Here is a 12,800-nt window from a genome sequence, read left to right as displayed (position 1 = left end):
ACTGCTTCAGCCTAGAGGAGTCTGTTTTCATCGGACGTTCACATTAGACACTGGAAAAAGGATTCCACCAGAAAAACAAAAATAATCCAAAGCTATTGATTTAAACCAACCCCTCATTTTGTAAATTAAAAAACAAAACAGCAACCCAAACAAGACAAGTTACTTGGCTAGGTCCTTGCGGTTGACGGCCTTATCATGACCACCGAGCCTCTGCGGCATCACTACTGCCTCCTGGAAGCTGGTGGGGCGGCCAGTCCAGCAAAAGGCAAGTCAGGTGTGAGCTCCTGTCCTGCAGCTCCTCTAAGGTGCTGGCACCGTTCCCACAAGTACACACCTGGTCTCACCTTATCAACGTAATTGGCGATCTCCATGAGTTTGTGTTTGGTGGCGTCCTGGTCTAGTCGATTCTTCTGAAACTGAATGGGGCAAGAAAAACTAGGTGAGACCCCAGAACCCTTCCCAGGACCCCGCATATACTACAGTACTTGTTTTTGAATTCCTTTTCATTTTCTTCCATCGTCTATGAGCAATCATTTTCATACAACTGTCTCCCCGACACACAATGTCAGTTCAGGGACGGCTGAACCTGGGTCACATCCATCTTGGTATCTCCAACTGCTAGCTCTGTGCCGGGCACACAGTAGGCACGCAATAGTTGTGTAGTGAATTTAACTGTTTTCTTCCAGCCCTTGAAGTCAACCTTGTTCTCCTGTTCTCCTAATTACAAGGCCTCCCACAAATTCCCACTGGGGCTTAGAAGAGGGCCTGATCCAATCCTTGCCTCAGTCATCACCCCAGCATGGAGCCACCATCACAGGGATCTCACAAGGCCCCCCTGCACGTGATCCGTCAACATGGTCAGATTGTTGCTGAACACCTGCAGTGTGCAAGGCACTGCACTTGGCGCTGGGCAGGATGCAAATTGTGAGGTCCCGGTCCTAGCTTGAAGGAGCTTCAGTGAAAACACGGAGAGGACCAGAAATAACAACGATGGCAGATTCTATATTTAAGGAGTATGGAATTGAAATGGGCTGAGAAAACCTGCACGGAAATAACTGCAACAGGAGGCCGCGTGAATGACACAAATTGAGTGCTAGCAACGAGGACCATAAGACCTTGGCAAACAGGCTCCATCTGTTTGCAGGCACGCCACTCAGATCAACTAGCAGTGCCTTCCACAGTGAGAAGAATTCTAAGACTGCAAGGGGCTCAGCAGGAATGAGTGCTGTGCTCGATTAGAAACGTCTGCCAAGAGTACCAGGAGGAGCACATTTCTGTAGGTTGCCTCAAATTTATCATGCCTGCTTCAAAGCGATAGATCACTTTCAGCTGCAATGATGAAGGAATGCTTCACAGCATGAAGATAAAATGTGCTACAATGGCAGCCTAAATTTGAACATGATGGGCATGTCCTATATGTTGCCATTGTTACACAGAACCTGGACACCTATCTGATTTACCTTGGGTACACACGACACATGTCACTTCAATCCAAACCTCCACGTCCTTCTTCACCGCATCCCACAAGAATATCCAAGAAAGAAACAAAAAGAACAGCCAAATAAAACACCCTGGGATATTTGTCCGGATGGGGGCGTGTCTCAGCCGGGGAGAAACCCACCGTTTCCTATTCTCCCACTGCTTTTGGACTTTCCTGGGCCTCCTCGGAACTGTAACTCATGACAACTGCAATTTTCTCACTTTCACCATTGCTTTCTACAGAGTTAAATTCAATGTAAGCTCCTGCGACTTAGACCTTTCCAAGGTGTTAATCCTGAAGTTTCTCTTTACAGAGTCATCCCATTTCTAAACTGCTCTCACTGCACAGAAAGTGTTGCAGCATTTAGTGAGTATTTATTAGAACGTCAGAGTCAGATTTCATTGTCTTTCAAATACATTAATCCTATCTTCAAACCACTGTCTTAAGGAATAAGGAATATATCATGCTGTCCTGAAGAGCCTCAGGCAGGAGTCAGCAAATTTTTTCTGTAAATGGCCAGACTGTAAACACGTTAGGCTTTGCAGCCATATTCTCTCTACCACAACTACTCAACTCTGCCCCCGTAGCTCAAAAGCAGCCATGTGCAATACATGCAGAGGTAGGCATGGGTATGTTCCAGTAAAACTTTATTTATAAAAACCTGGAGTGGGGGACTTTCCTGGTGGCACAGTGGTTAAGAATCCGCCTGCCAATGCAGGAGACAGGGGTTCGATCCCTAATCCTGGAAGATCCCACATGCTGCAGAGCAACTAAGCCCGTGTCCATAACTACTGAGCCCATGTGCTGCAACTACTGAAGCCTGCGTGCCTAGAGCCCATGCTCTGGAACAAGAGAAGCCACAATGAGAACCCGCACACCAGAACGAAGAGTAACCCCCACTCTACGCAACTAGAAGAAGCCTGTGAGCAGCCACGAAGACCCAACGCAGCCAAAAATAAGTCAATAAATAAACAAACCTTAAAAAATAAAATAGAAAAGGGTGAAGCCATTTCCGTATTAAAAAAAGCAAACAAACCTGGAGTGGGCTGCATTTGGCCATGGGCTATATAGTAAAGAAAAGAGTATCCAGTGTAAAGTCTCCCCCTTACACATTCTAGGCTGACACAGGCCTTACTTAAAACATGGTGTATCACTTGGTCTTTCCCAACTACCCCACATTCTGTCTGTAGCTTGAAAGTCCCTGGCAAATCTGTTCTCACAGCTATCCTGTCTCCTCCTACAACATTCCATCTTGCTCTTCCCCTGCCTGGATCTCCCATTTCTCCTGAGGAATGAATAAGCTGTGAGCCACCCCAGGTGCTCCCACCTAGACCCAGGGAGATGCGCGGTCATTTTTACTGCTAAAAATCCTCTCTCCAGGCAGCAACACCATCTATGTCTCTGCTCCCTGTGCTAAGCTCAGAGCCCAGAGGAGAAGCCTGGCCTGTCTCAGCACCAGGTTATAAATCACAGATAAGGCAGCCCTCCTCTTCCCTGTCTTCCCGTCCTTTCAGATTAATTAATTGTCAGGAATACATTTATGCCTGCGGAGGATGAGAGGCCACTTGGACAGGGAGTGGGGAAAGAGGTGGTGAGGGGGGCAGGGATTTGTGAGCCCGGGTGCCAAGCCTCGCCTACTACATCCCCCACCCACCCATGCTGTAAACCATTCAAAGCCCAGGACCTGAGAAGTGAGCACATTCCCTCTCTACCATCCCCCTGCGAGGCTGCTGCTGGAGGCCCTCTCCTCTAGAACAGGAAGGTGGCCCCAGGCGACACCACAGTCCTGAAGGCACCTTGGGCAGATACTTTTCCTCTTGGGGGTTTGCTGTGAGCCTGGAGCTCAGGAGACTGAAGATGTCCTATGCCTACCCCGCCCCCACTTCTCCAGCTTCCAGACTCACACCCAGTGGGTTTTAAAACCCTGCACCAGGAGTCCTCTGGGCAGAGTGAAGGGCTGAGCAGCTGTGTGTCTACATGCTTAACTATCGGGGTCCCAGGAGCTTTCATCTAAACAAAGGATTCTGTGGTTAGAAAAAAAAAAAAAGGTTTGAGACCACTGTATTGGATGATCTCAGGTGCAAAGCTTAAAGATGTCCTGGAGCCGGAGGAGCTCAGCTTTCTTCCAGCAACTCTTCCCACTAGGGCAGTTCTGTCAGGCAGGGGCCAGCGCCGTTAGCATCTCCCATGACCACACAGCCGCGGCTTTTAAATCACCTCTGGATTTTCCTCCCCACACCGCTCCCCATCCTACACACACACCAGTCTTTGGAAAGGAAAACAAAATGAAAAAAAAAAAAAGAAAGAAAGAAAGGCTGCTGGAAAAACCGATACCTATAGCAATTAAAAAACAAAACTCCTCTCAAAGCAGAACAAGATGTTCCCTTGGCCTGGAGGGCCCTTCACCTCCGCTTCTCTGCCTAGCTAATGACTCCGTGTCCTTGCAGGCACTCAAGAGCCACCTCCTCCTGCCACTAACACTGGAAGGCAGCTTTCCCAGCATGAAGTCTGGTGTTCTTCCCCCAGCCCCGCACCCCCTCCAGGATCTGTGCTTTGGGATTGCTCCTCTGTGGGAGCTGCTAACTAACCCATCTGGATGGTATGCGACAGACGGGAGCTGTGATGAGTTCTGTTCGAAAGGCAGCCCCAGGCGAGGTGCAGTGTCAGCACGTGGGGAGTGTTCAGCTCATCTGACCTTCCACGCCCAGAAGATATGTCAGCTATGTGGTTGAGCCACAACATAAAGTGAGAATGAGGTAAAATACGGCTACTGTAGGCAAATGTGGGCCCTGGGGCCTGAACCCATTCTTTAGGAGTCAGCTTCAACACCACTGCTTTCCTCAATTCCCAAAATCATGTTGGATCCCTCATTACCTCTAATCCTCTACAATGAACCATCCTAGCAGTCATCACACTTGGAACTAGAGAGTTTTTGTGCTGCTGCTGTAAATTCTGTGATGTGGGGAAGGCAGGTCTACCTCTATCTCCTGGGGCTAAGCACTGTGCTTGGCACATAAGAGAGAATCAAGAAATCAATGACTAAATGAAATGAAAGAGTGAGAGAGATGAGTGTTCATCAAATCTTAGAAGCCAAGGCCCACGAAAACCTGTCTAATTTGAAGAGTACGGAATTAAAGGCCAAACAGCTATTCCTTTAGGTCAGTAGTTCTCAAACTTGCCTGTGCGTCAGGATCACACAGAGGGCTTGTTAAAACACGGACTGCGAGACCCCAGCCCCACAGCTGGGGCTTCAGTGCGTCTGGGGTGTGGCACCAGAACCTGTACCGCCACAAGTTCCTGGGTGCTGCTGATGCTGCTGGTCTGGGGACCACATGTTGGGAACCACGGCTTAGGTTCTCATTCGGCACCAACATGATTCTAAAAATGGACCCACACATGGGCAAGAAAATTGTATTCAATCAGATAAATACACGTATTATCTTTGCAAAAAAAGTTTTTAAATTTCTATAGAGAATTCATGGCCCCCCAAAGAATAAGTACCAAAATCTAAGCGTCTTCGGACCCAGTCTAAGAAATGTTAATACAAATAACATTCTTTGCCCTGATTTTCTGATTAATATATTGAGCTGGAAGAGAGTTTTCCTTGTTTTTTTCCCAACTATGTTTAAAATAGCAAAAAAGAGCCCTTGGTCAGATTTAAGGTCAAAATCACATGACAAACCGGAAAAAGATGAATGCTTTAGTATTTCCCCAAAGCAGTTTGAAGGCTGGAATGGAAGCTATCAAGAGAGCGATTTTTCTGCTAAAACCCACTGCCTCCCCCTTACCTCTGCATAATCAGCCACCAGATAAAGCTCCACATACTTCATGGAGTGTAAATCTTCCCTTTTTACCTAAAAAAGAGACATAAGCAGATCAGAGCTATAGAAATGGTGAACCTGGCCTCATTTCAAAAAAAAAAAACTGCTCAGAATGGTGGAGTTGATAAGCAGTGGCCCTCCTGACTAAATCTGTACCTGGGATCTCGAGACAGCCCCAGCTATCGCCGCTTTACCATCATCCTCACTACACCTTCCGCCTGCGACCTTGGTTATCGCCGGAGGCTGCTCTGGGACACTGGGTCCAGTCCTTTAGTCTCCAAAAGTAATGAGCTGGCTGCCTAGTGCAGACAGAACAGAGGCCAACATACCGTGAGGGAACGCGCTGACAATCAAGTTCCCAAAAAACATTTAAACCACGTACCTCTATTTTCGGTACAAATAAATACAAGCACTGTGTGCATGTGGTTAAGCGGCTATTTCAAAAAGTGAGGCATTTTTTTCCTCACATTTTAAAGTTTCTGAAATCAGCACCTCAGAGTACTTTAAATGTAGTAATGTTTTCCCCCAAAGCAATCATTCCGTCGAATACAAGGGTTTCTCATACTCAACAATGACGTAAACTAAAAAGAAAAAGCTATTTCCTCCTTCTTAGCCATCTCCCTTTAATTTAGAAATACTCCTGGATCCAAGGGAAGGGTCTTCAGAGGGGCCTATCCCCGGGTTGACTCTTGCACTGAGAAACTCACCCTGCGAGGTTGCTTCTTGGTCTGGTTCGTAAACTGAAGGACCCAGTCCCTGGCGGTGGGCTTGGAGTGCTCGAACCCACAGTTCCCAGGGGGCAGCTTGAGATGCTCGGATCTGTAAATAAGGTGGTGGCCCTCGCTGCCAGGGAGAGGCTCGATGATGTAGCTGAGGTTACTGCTCACCATAATCAGTCCTCTGTTGACAGGAGAAATAGAATCTCTGGTCAAAGATTATGGTCCTGGAAAAGTCCCTTCCTCAGACCTCAGTTTCCCCATATGCAAAATTTCACAGTTGGTTTTGATCATTGCTTCTTAATCTTATTATGGGGTCATGCACTCCTTGGTGAGAATCTGATGCAAACTCAGACTTCCTCTCCAGAGAAATGCACATGTATATGAGATGTGGTGCATGGTTTCAGGGTACAAAAGCTTATTACAGAGAAGCTTGAAGGTTCTCAAAGGGCTGAGCCAGGGACAATTCATACTTATAAAGGATGGTAGGACTAGGATCCAAAAAGCCTCCCAAACTCAAACATGACATATGACAAATCACAGGTCAAAACTTTATAGACTGAGAAAAAGACAGTATGGTGACCAGAGAAACAACACTGGCCTGAGAATGAGGAGACCCACCAAGTTCTAATCTTAGCTCCAACATTAAATTGTCAAATGCTCTTCAACAAACCTCTTCAATCACTCTGAGCCTCAGTTTCCCCAGATGTAAATGCTAATTTTCTAACTTCACAGGACTCTTGGGATGATTAAATGGAAAGACAAGTGTCTTTGTTCTTGTAAACCAAAGCTAGAGACATCACGGATGGCATGCCTACCAGCCCCAACTTCCCTGTCTCAGCAAGGCAGCTCTGCGGTGAGGTGATACCCACCACCAAGCATGTGTGACTACTCTTTTCTCTGGGTTACAGATACTAGCCTTGAACTCAAAATAAAGATGTACATTTGTTCATTATATTCTTTTTTCTTTTTTCTTTTTTTGGCTCGTGGGCTTAGTAGCTCTATGGCATGTGAGATCTTCCCGGCCCAGGGCTCGAACCCGTGTCCCCTGCATTGGCAGGCAGATTCTTAATCACTACACCACCAGGGAAGCCCGTTTACATTCTTTTTAATTAAATAAATAAATAAATAAATTTATTTATTTATTTTATTGGCTGTGTTGGGTCTTTTTTGCTGTGCACAGGCTTTCTCTTTAGTTGCGGTGAGCGGGGCTACTCTTCGTTGTGGTGTGCGTGCTCCTCATTGCCGTGGCTTCTCTTGCTGCGGAGCACGGGCTCTAGGCACATGGACTTCAGTAGTTGCAGCACATGGGCTCAATAGTTGTGGCTCACGGGCTCTAAAGCGCTGGCTCAGTAGTTGTGGCACATGGGCTTAGCTGCTCCATGGCATGTGGGATCTTCCTGGAGCAGGGACCGAACCCAAGTCCCCTGCATTGGCAGGCGAATTCTCAACCACTGCGCCACCTAGGAAGCCCGTTCATTATATTCTTGCACTCATTGAGCCCTTACTCTGCATTAGATGTAATCTAGACATAATTCCTATTCTCGTATAACTCACATTCCATTGGAAGACAGACAGTCATTGATTCCACAAATATTTCCTGAGCTCCTGCTATGTGCCAGGCATTGTGCTAGTTGCTGAGGACAGAGCAGTGAGCAGGACAGACAAGATGCCTGCCCTCATGGAGCTTAGAGTCTGAACATAGGAATAAATCACTATAGTATATAACAGAGAAGGCAAAAGCTTTCCTCACGCTTAACACGGATGGATTGGACACAGCTGCCTGGGCTGCTGCATCAATGAGGCTTCTGGGTGCTTTATCTGGACTTGGTGAGAAAGAGTGCCACTCCTTATTATCAATCACTATCACCAATAATCAATGGGAGGGACAGCAGAGGCCCGTGCAGCAGGTATTTGCCATCCTTGACACAGTGAGATGAAAACTAGAGCAAGGGAATGTGCTCAGGGCCCTGAGGAAGGAAGATCGCAGCAAGGAATCCCAGGGACCCCACAGCACTTCGTGTGCTCCAAAATCTCAGGCTCTATCCACCCAGAAATTTCAAAAGGTAAAGTGTCGCCAGGCCCAACTGGCAGGATCTCTCTTCGGCTGTCTCAGCTTCCATCCCCACCCCTAACCCCTCCAGATCCCCGCCCAGCTTCTGCCCTTTGGGAAGACAGGAGAGACCGCGCCAGGCCCTGATCAGCAGCAGCCCTTCCTGGAATCCATCCCTGGTTGACCTCATTCCAGTGCCAGGGAGTCTGACGCCTTCCCGGCTGCCTCGCCCAGGCTGACGCAGCCATCCTGGACCAGCCCCCGGCGGGACACCCGAGGCGCTCCCTGAGCAGCTGGGGGTGGGCATGGAGCAAAGAGCAAGGGGTGCATCCGCCCCTGGGTCCAGACAGGAAAGGGCAGAGGGCAGAGCTGCTGCGGGCATCCTGTTCCCAAGCTATCTTCGCATCTCTGCTGACCAAGCCACCTCAGTTTCCCCCAGTGGCTACAAACATAGGGAACAAAGGGCTTGACCACAAACCAGCTGATGGCTTTGGGTTGTGGCTGTGGAGATAACACCTAGTAGGTGGAAAGTTCCAGTGTAGCTGACCACGCATCCCTTGAATAAGCCTCTAGGCCAAACAGGACAGAGACCACACAGAAGCTTAAGTGCGCAGTGAATAACAATCACGGTCATTATAAATTATTGCATCTCTGCTATGGACCAGGCACTGTGCTGAGTATTTTACACGTCACACCAACCTCTACGATCCTTACAAATATCATCCTCATTTTACAAACAAGAAAACTAAAGCTCAGAGAGGTTAATTAACTGACCAACATCACACAGGCAGTAAAAACCTAAGCAGTCTGCTTCGAGGTCCCAAGACCTTAACCATGACCTCACACTGCCTCTGTCACGAAAGCCCTGTAGAGTAGCTATAAGTGACAAGAATCAGCAGTCCTCCTCTGCGCAGTGACTGGCCGTCACCCACCCGGCCTCTCTGAAGGAAGACAACAGCTGCGAGAGCCATTCAGTCCACGTCTCACTTCTAGACACCATTTTCTGAAAGTTAACTACATGCCAGGCACGTGCTTACAATCGTTCTTATTTCATTCTCACATCAATGCTGTAAAGTACCATCACGGGTCCCATTTTATAGATGAGGAAACAGCCCCCGAGAGATTAACTAACAAGCTCTCATGGGTATTCTGGGGCCCAAGACGTAAGGTCTGGCAGACTCTGGAGCCCATGCCCTCAACCTCTGTGGCTACCTGCCTCTGTCAATGAGTTCCAAACCTAGGGGTCAGAGGTTTTAGGATCAAAGCTCCCAGAGCTATCCATTAGAATATTCTCCAGGATGTATGAAAAATGCTTACGTCCAGTCCCAGCCTAGGAGACACAGATACTCTAGGCCTGAGCATCTGCATTGTGAGCAAGTCCCACAGTAATCCCCTGCACAGCCACACTCAGGAACTTTGACCTGGAATCCAGGCTCTGGCAGGGTCCTGTCTTTTCACAGAGCCCCAAGCAATTCTGTTCCAGGGAGTGGGCAGATTATAACTGGAGAAACACAAGTTCAGAAGGACGCTGATGGTCCTTTCAGCACTAGGACTCTGTGGCCACTCCCCTCCCCTTCCCTATTGCAGTCCCTGGTAACTTGCCTGTGTCACAGTTGCCATCCTCCCACTGCCTGGGGATGGAGGAGAGGGTGGCACAAGCCCCAGCACATCACAGCAAAACCCAGCTTTGAGAGTGGGGGGATTTGTGAGAATCTAGTTCCCATGGCCCTCCCGTCACCAACCTCAAGCCCTGCTAGCTGTCCACCCCTGAGCACTCACCAGTCATTTCTCCTTCTAAGCATCTCAGCTGATCTAATTTGCTAAATATAAGCACTGGCAGAGCTTAGCCGCTGGGCTCGGGAGGGGGACCCAGGAGGCTGGGTGGCCAGGACCTCACACACTATTCTCCATTCCGCTCTCCATCCTACTTCTCACTGTTGAGCGTTTGATACAAATGAAATTGTCCAGAGAAACCTTGGCAGGGCAGGGCAGGCAGGCAGCGGGTTTAACCCCCGAATGACTGCAGGACTCGTTCAAATGCACTCTTCCAAGAACTAGGCAAGAACTGCTTCTTGGGAATTGGTCCATTCAGAGCTAAACCCAAGGGGACACACCCTACGTGCCTACATCCAGAGCTGCCCTAAGAGGTAATCACTCTGTTACCCTTCTTTCCTTCCCCCAAAATCTGCGTGCAAGTGAGAAGGAGTTTCAGGGAGCTTCAAAGCCAGCACAGAGGTGATGTGATCACACGGGTGATGTGGTCTCTCTGGGATGGGGTGGCCAGGCACAAGTGGAGAGCATGGGCTAGGGAGGGACACACCTGGATTCAAACTCTGGCTCTGCTGTCTTCTAGCTTTGGAGTAAGTTACTCAACGAAGCTGCCCCTCTCACAGGACTACTATGAAAACTGAAGTAACAGGCAATGCTTACTAACAATTAGGGTAATATTTAAAAAGGAGCGTTAACAGTCATTGAGCATGTATTTAACACAAGGCAGGGTACAGGCATCTTATTCAGTAGCCTTTCAACACATATGCATTGAGCACCTACTATGTGCCAGGAACAGTTCTAGGCACCAGGGATGCAGCATGATAGGAAAAAAAAAAAAGTCCCTGATCTCAAGAAGGTTGCATTCATCACCTAATGTAATTCCACCAATGATGTCACTGTTGTTGCTCCCATTTTACAGGTGAGAAAACTGATGCTAGAGAATTGAAGAAATCTGTCAGGTTTTAAACCAGGAACTGCCTGACTCCAGAATCCACATGTGACACAACTTGATGCTGCCCCATGTGGGCTTACTCTATGCCTGACACAGAGGTAGCATTTCTTATCTGTTCTGCAGAAGGAAGGCCAGGTATTCAAAGGGGAAAGGGCCATGCCTCTCCTTGGCAAAGGGGCAGATAGGCAGGGACTAGCTCCTTCTGTCCCAGATGCCCCATCTCCTAGAAACTCTGCCCACTCTCTCTGCAGTGTGGAAATTCTGACACTGAAGGATCCTTTTCATCATCTGGTCTACTCTCCTTCCTCAGATAAGAAGAACCAAAGCCCAGAGAAGTAGGAACTTGCCCAAGGTCACCTACTGAGCTACTGTTAGAGCTGGGGGCAGATCCCAGGTCTCCTGACATCCAGACTCATTACTCACGGGCAGGGCCGTGACACCACCCTCCACCCCCCGACCAGGTCTCAGCAGCCCCCTGCACCGTGGGTACCATCTAGACAGCTGAGTGAGGCCCATGGGAGGCAGCAGCCTGGCCAAGGCAAAGAGGAGGAGGAAATGAACTGAAACGGGGAGGAAAGCTCAGAGGGAACACAGCTGGGAGGTGTGGCGCTAGATCTGAAACTCGGGTCGCTTAACTAAATGGTGAGCTCCCACTAAGCCATCACATGCATGTTCACACACATCCTCCTGTGCTCACTCTCAACGTCACACCCTCTCTCTTCCTCTCGCTCCTGCAGAGCCGGGACCCAGGGACCCGGGGTAAGGTATAACCACAGTGAGAGTGGGCCCCAGAGTCTGGAGGACAGACCCGCTAGAATACAAGAGTGATGCCTCAAACAGGTGACTACAGAGGATCTACTGTATGTCTTTGAAAGACTTTCTATCTAATTAAATTTGCCAGACGTTCCTATTTAAGATACTATGCGGCCATGAAAAGGATGAGCTAGATTTATGTGTGCCTAAGACATAATGTTAAATTGGAAAAAAAGCTACAGAATAGTATGTATAGGGTAATCTCATTTGGATTAAAAAAATCATACATACACACAATTATGTATTTCAATTATGTATCCTCCTCAACAGCGATTACAGATGGGGAATGAGATTGACTGAAAGGGCAGGACAGGAGAATGGATTTTCACTTCTTTTAGTTTTATGCTCTAGTATTATTTGAATGTTTAGCACACTCATTAATTATGATAATTTTTAATAAGCATTTTCTTTACCAATAAACTGACCAATCAGGTGAAAAAAATGCTTTTACTGCAATAATACCTCTCCTGCTGATAGACAGTGAGCTGGGGACACACACACACGCACACAGCATCTGCCAAATCCCACAGGTTCAGTCAAGAACACCTCAGCCCAGTAACGTCCAGATTTCTTCACAAATAATCACTGTTCATAACATTTATATTTTGTGTTAGTTTGCAAAGCATTTGTGCATGCAACACATTTGTGTAGGACATTTGGAAGATGAGTCCTTCACAGGAGACAGGCTTGAGGAGTATGGACAATACACATCCCTAGGAAGTAGTGTGCCACGTCTTTTCACGGGTGTACTGTGTAAGCATCCACAGTTGCCACTCAATTCTCAAAGGGACCAGTGGCCTAAACAAGATTACAAGGCATTATATTACATACCCGTGTTCCTTTCTGGAGGGAATATTTCTAAAAGGATACACAAGAAACTGGTAACAATGGCTGCCACTGGGGAGGGAGGATTCAGGAAACAGGAAGAGACCTCTTTCATTGTACACGCTTGTATTATTTGAATTTATTTTTACGATGATTCTGTATAACTTCTCCAATTAACTTAGCCTAAAGAACTGCTTTGGAGAGAAGAGGGGGCCAGGCAACAATCTAGAAACTCAGCTGCATTCCTCTGTATTTGTATCATCGGCCTGAAGATCCCACTTGGTATAAATCCTACCTACTTTCTCCAGTCACAAAGAGCATGTTTCCAGAAGAGAAGCACAATTGCTATGGAGACTTTCCATTGCAGCGT

The 12,800-nt window shown here is 47.7% G+C and overlaps 1 protein-coding gene across 3 annotated transcripts in view; it reads right to left on the bottom strand.

Annotated features, from left to right (window-relative positions):
- ADAM19 (ADAM metallopeptidase domain 19) overlaps positions 1–12,800 on the bottom strand; it is an 84,903-nt gene that overhangs the window by 30,150 nt on the left and 41,953 nt on the right. For all 3 annotated transcript variants that reach the window (XM_057730131.1, XM_057730139.1, XM_057730121.1), the window contains exons 6-8: positions 6,009–6,201; positions 5,269–5,334; positions 345–416 (exon numbers count right to left, since the gene is read on the bottom strand). In XM_057730131.1, coding sequence (XP_057586114.1) covers positions 345–416; positions 5,269–5,334; positions 6,009–6,201 — 331 coding nt within the window. The remainder of the gene's footprint in view (positions 1–344; positions 417–5,268; positions 5,335–6,008; positions 6,202–12,800) is intronic.

Source organism: Hippopotamus amphibius, chromosome 1 (assembly GCF_030028045.1).
Source record: "Hippopotamus amphibius kiboko isolate mHipAmp2 chromosome 1, mHipAmp2.hap2, whole genome shotgun sequence".
In the NCBI taxonomy this organism is placed as follows: Eukaryota; Metazoa; Chordata; class Mammalia; order Artiodactyla; family Hippopotamidae; genus Hippopotamus; species Hippopotamus amphibius.
The sequence above is the reverse complement of the archived record's forward strand: the minus strand, read 5'-3'. Positions and strand labels throughout refer to the sequence as shown.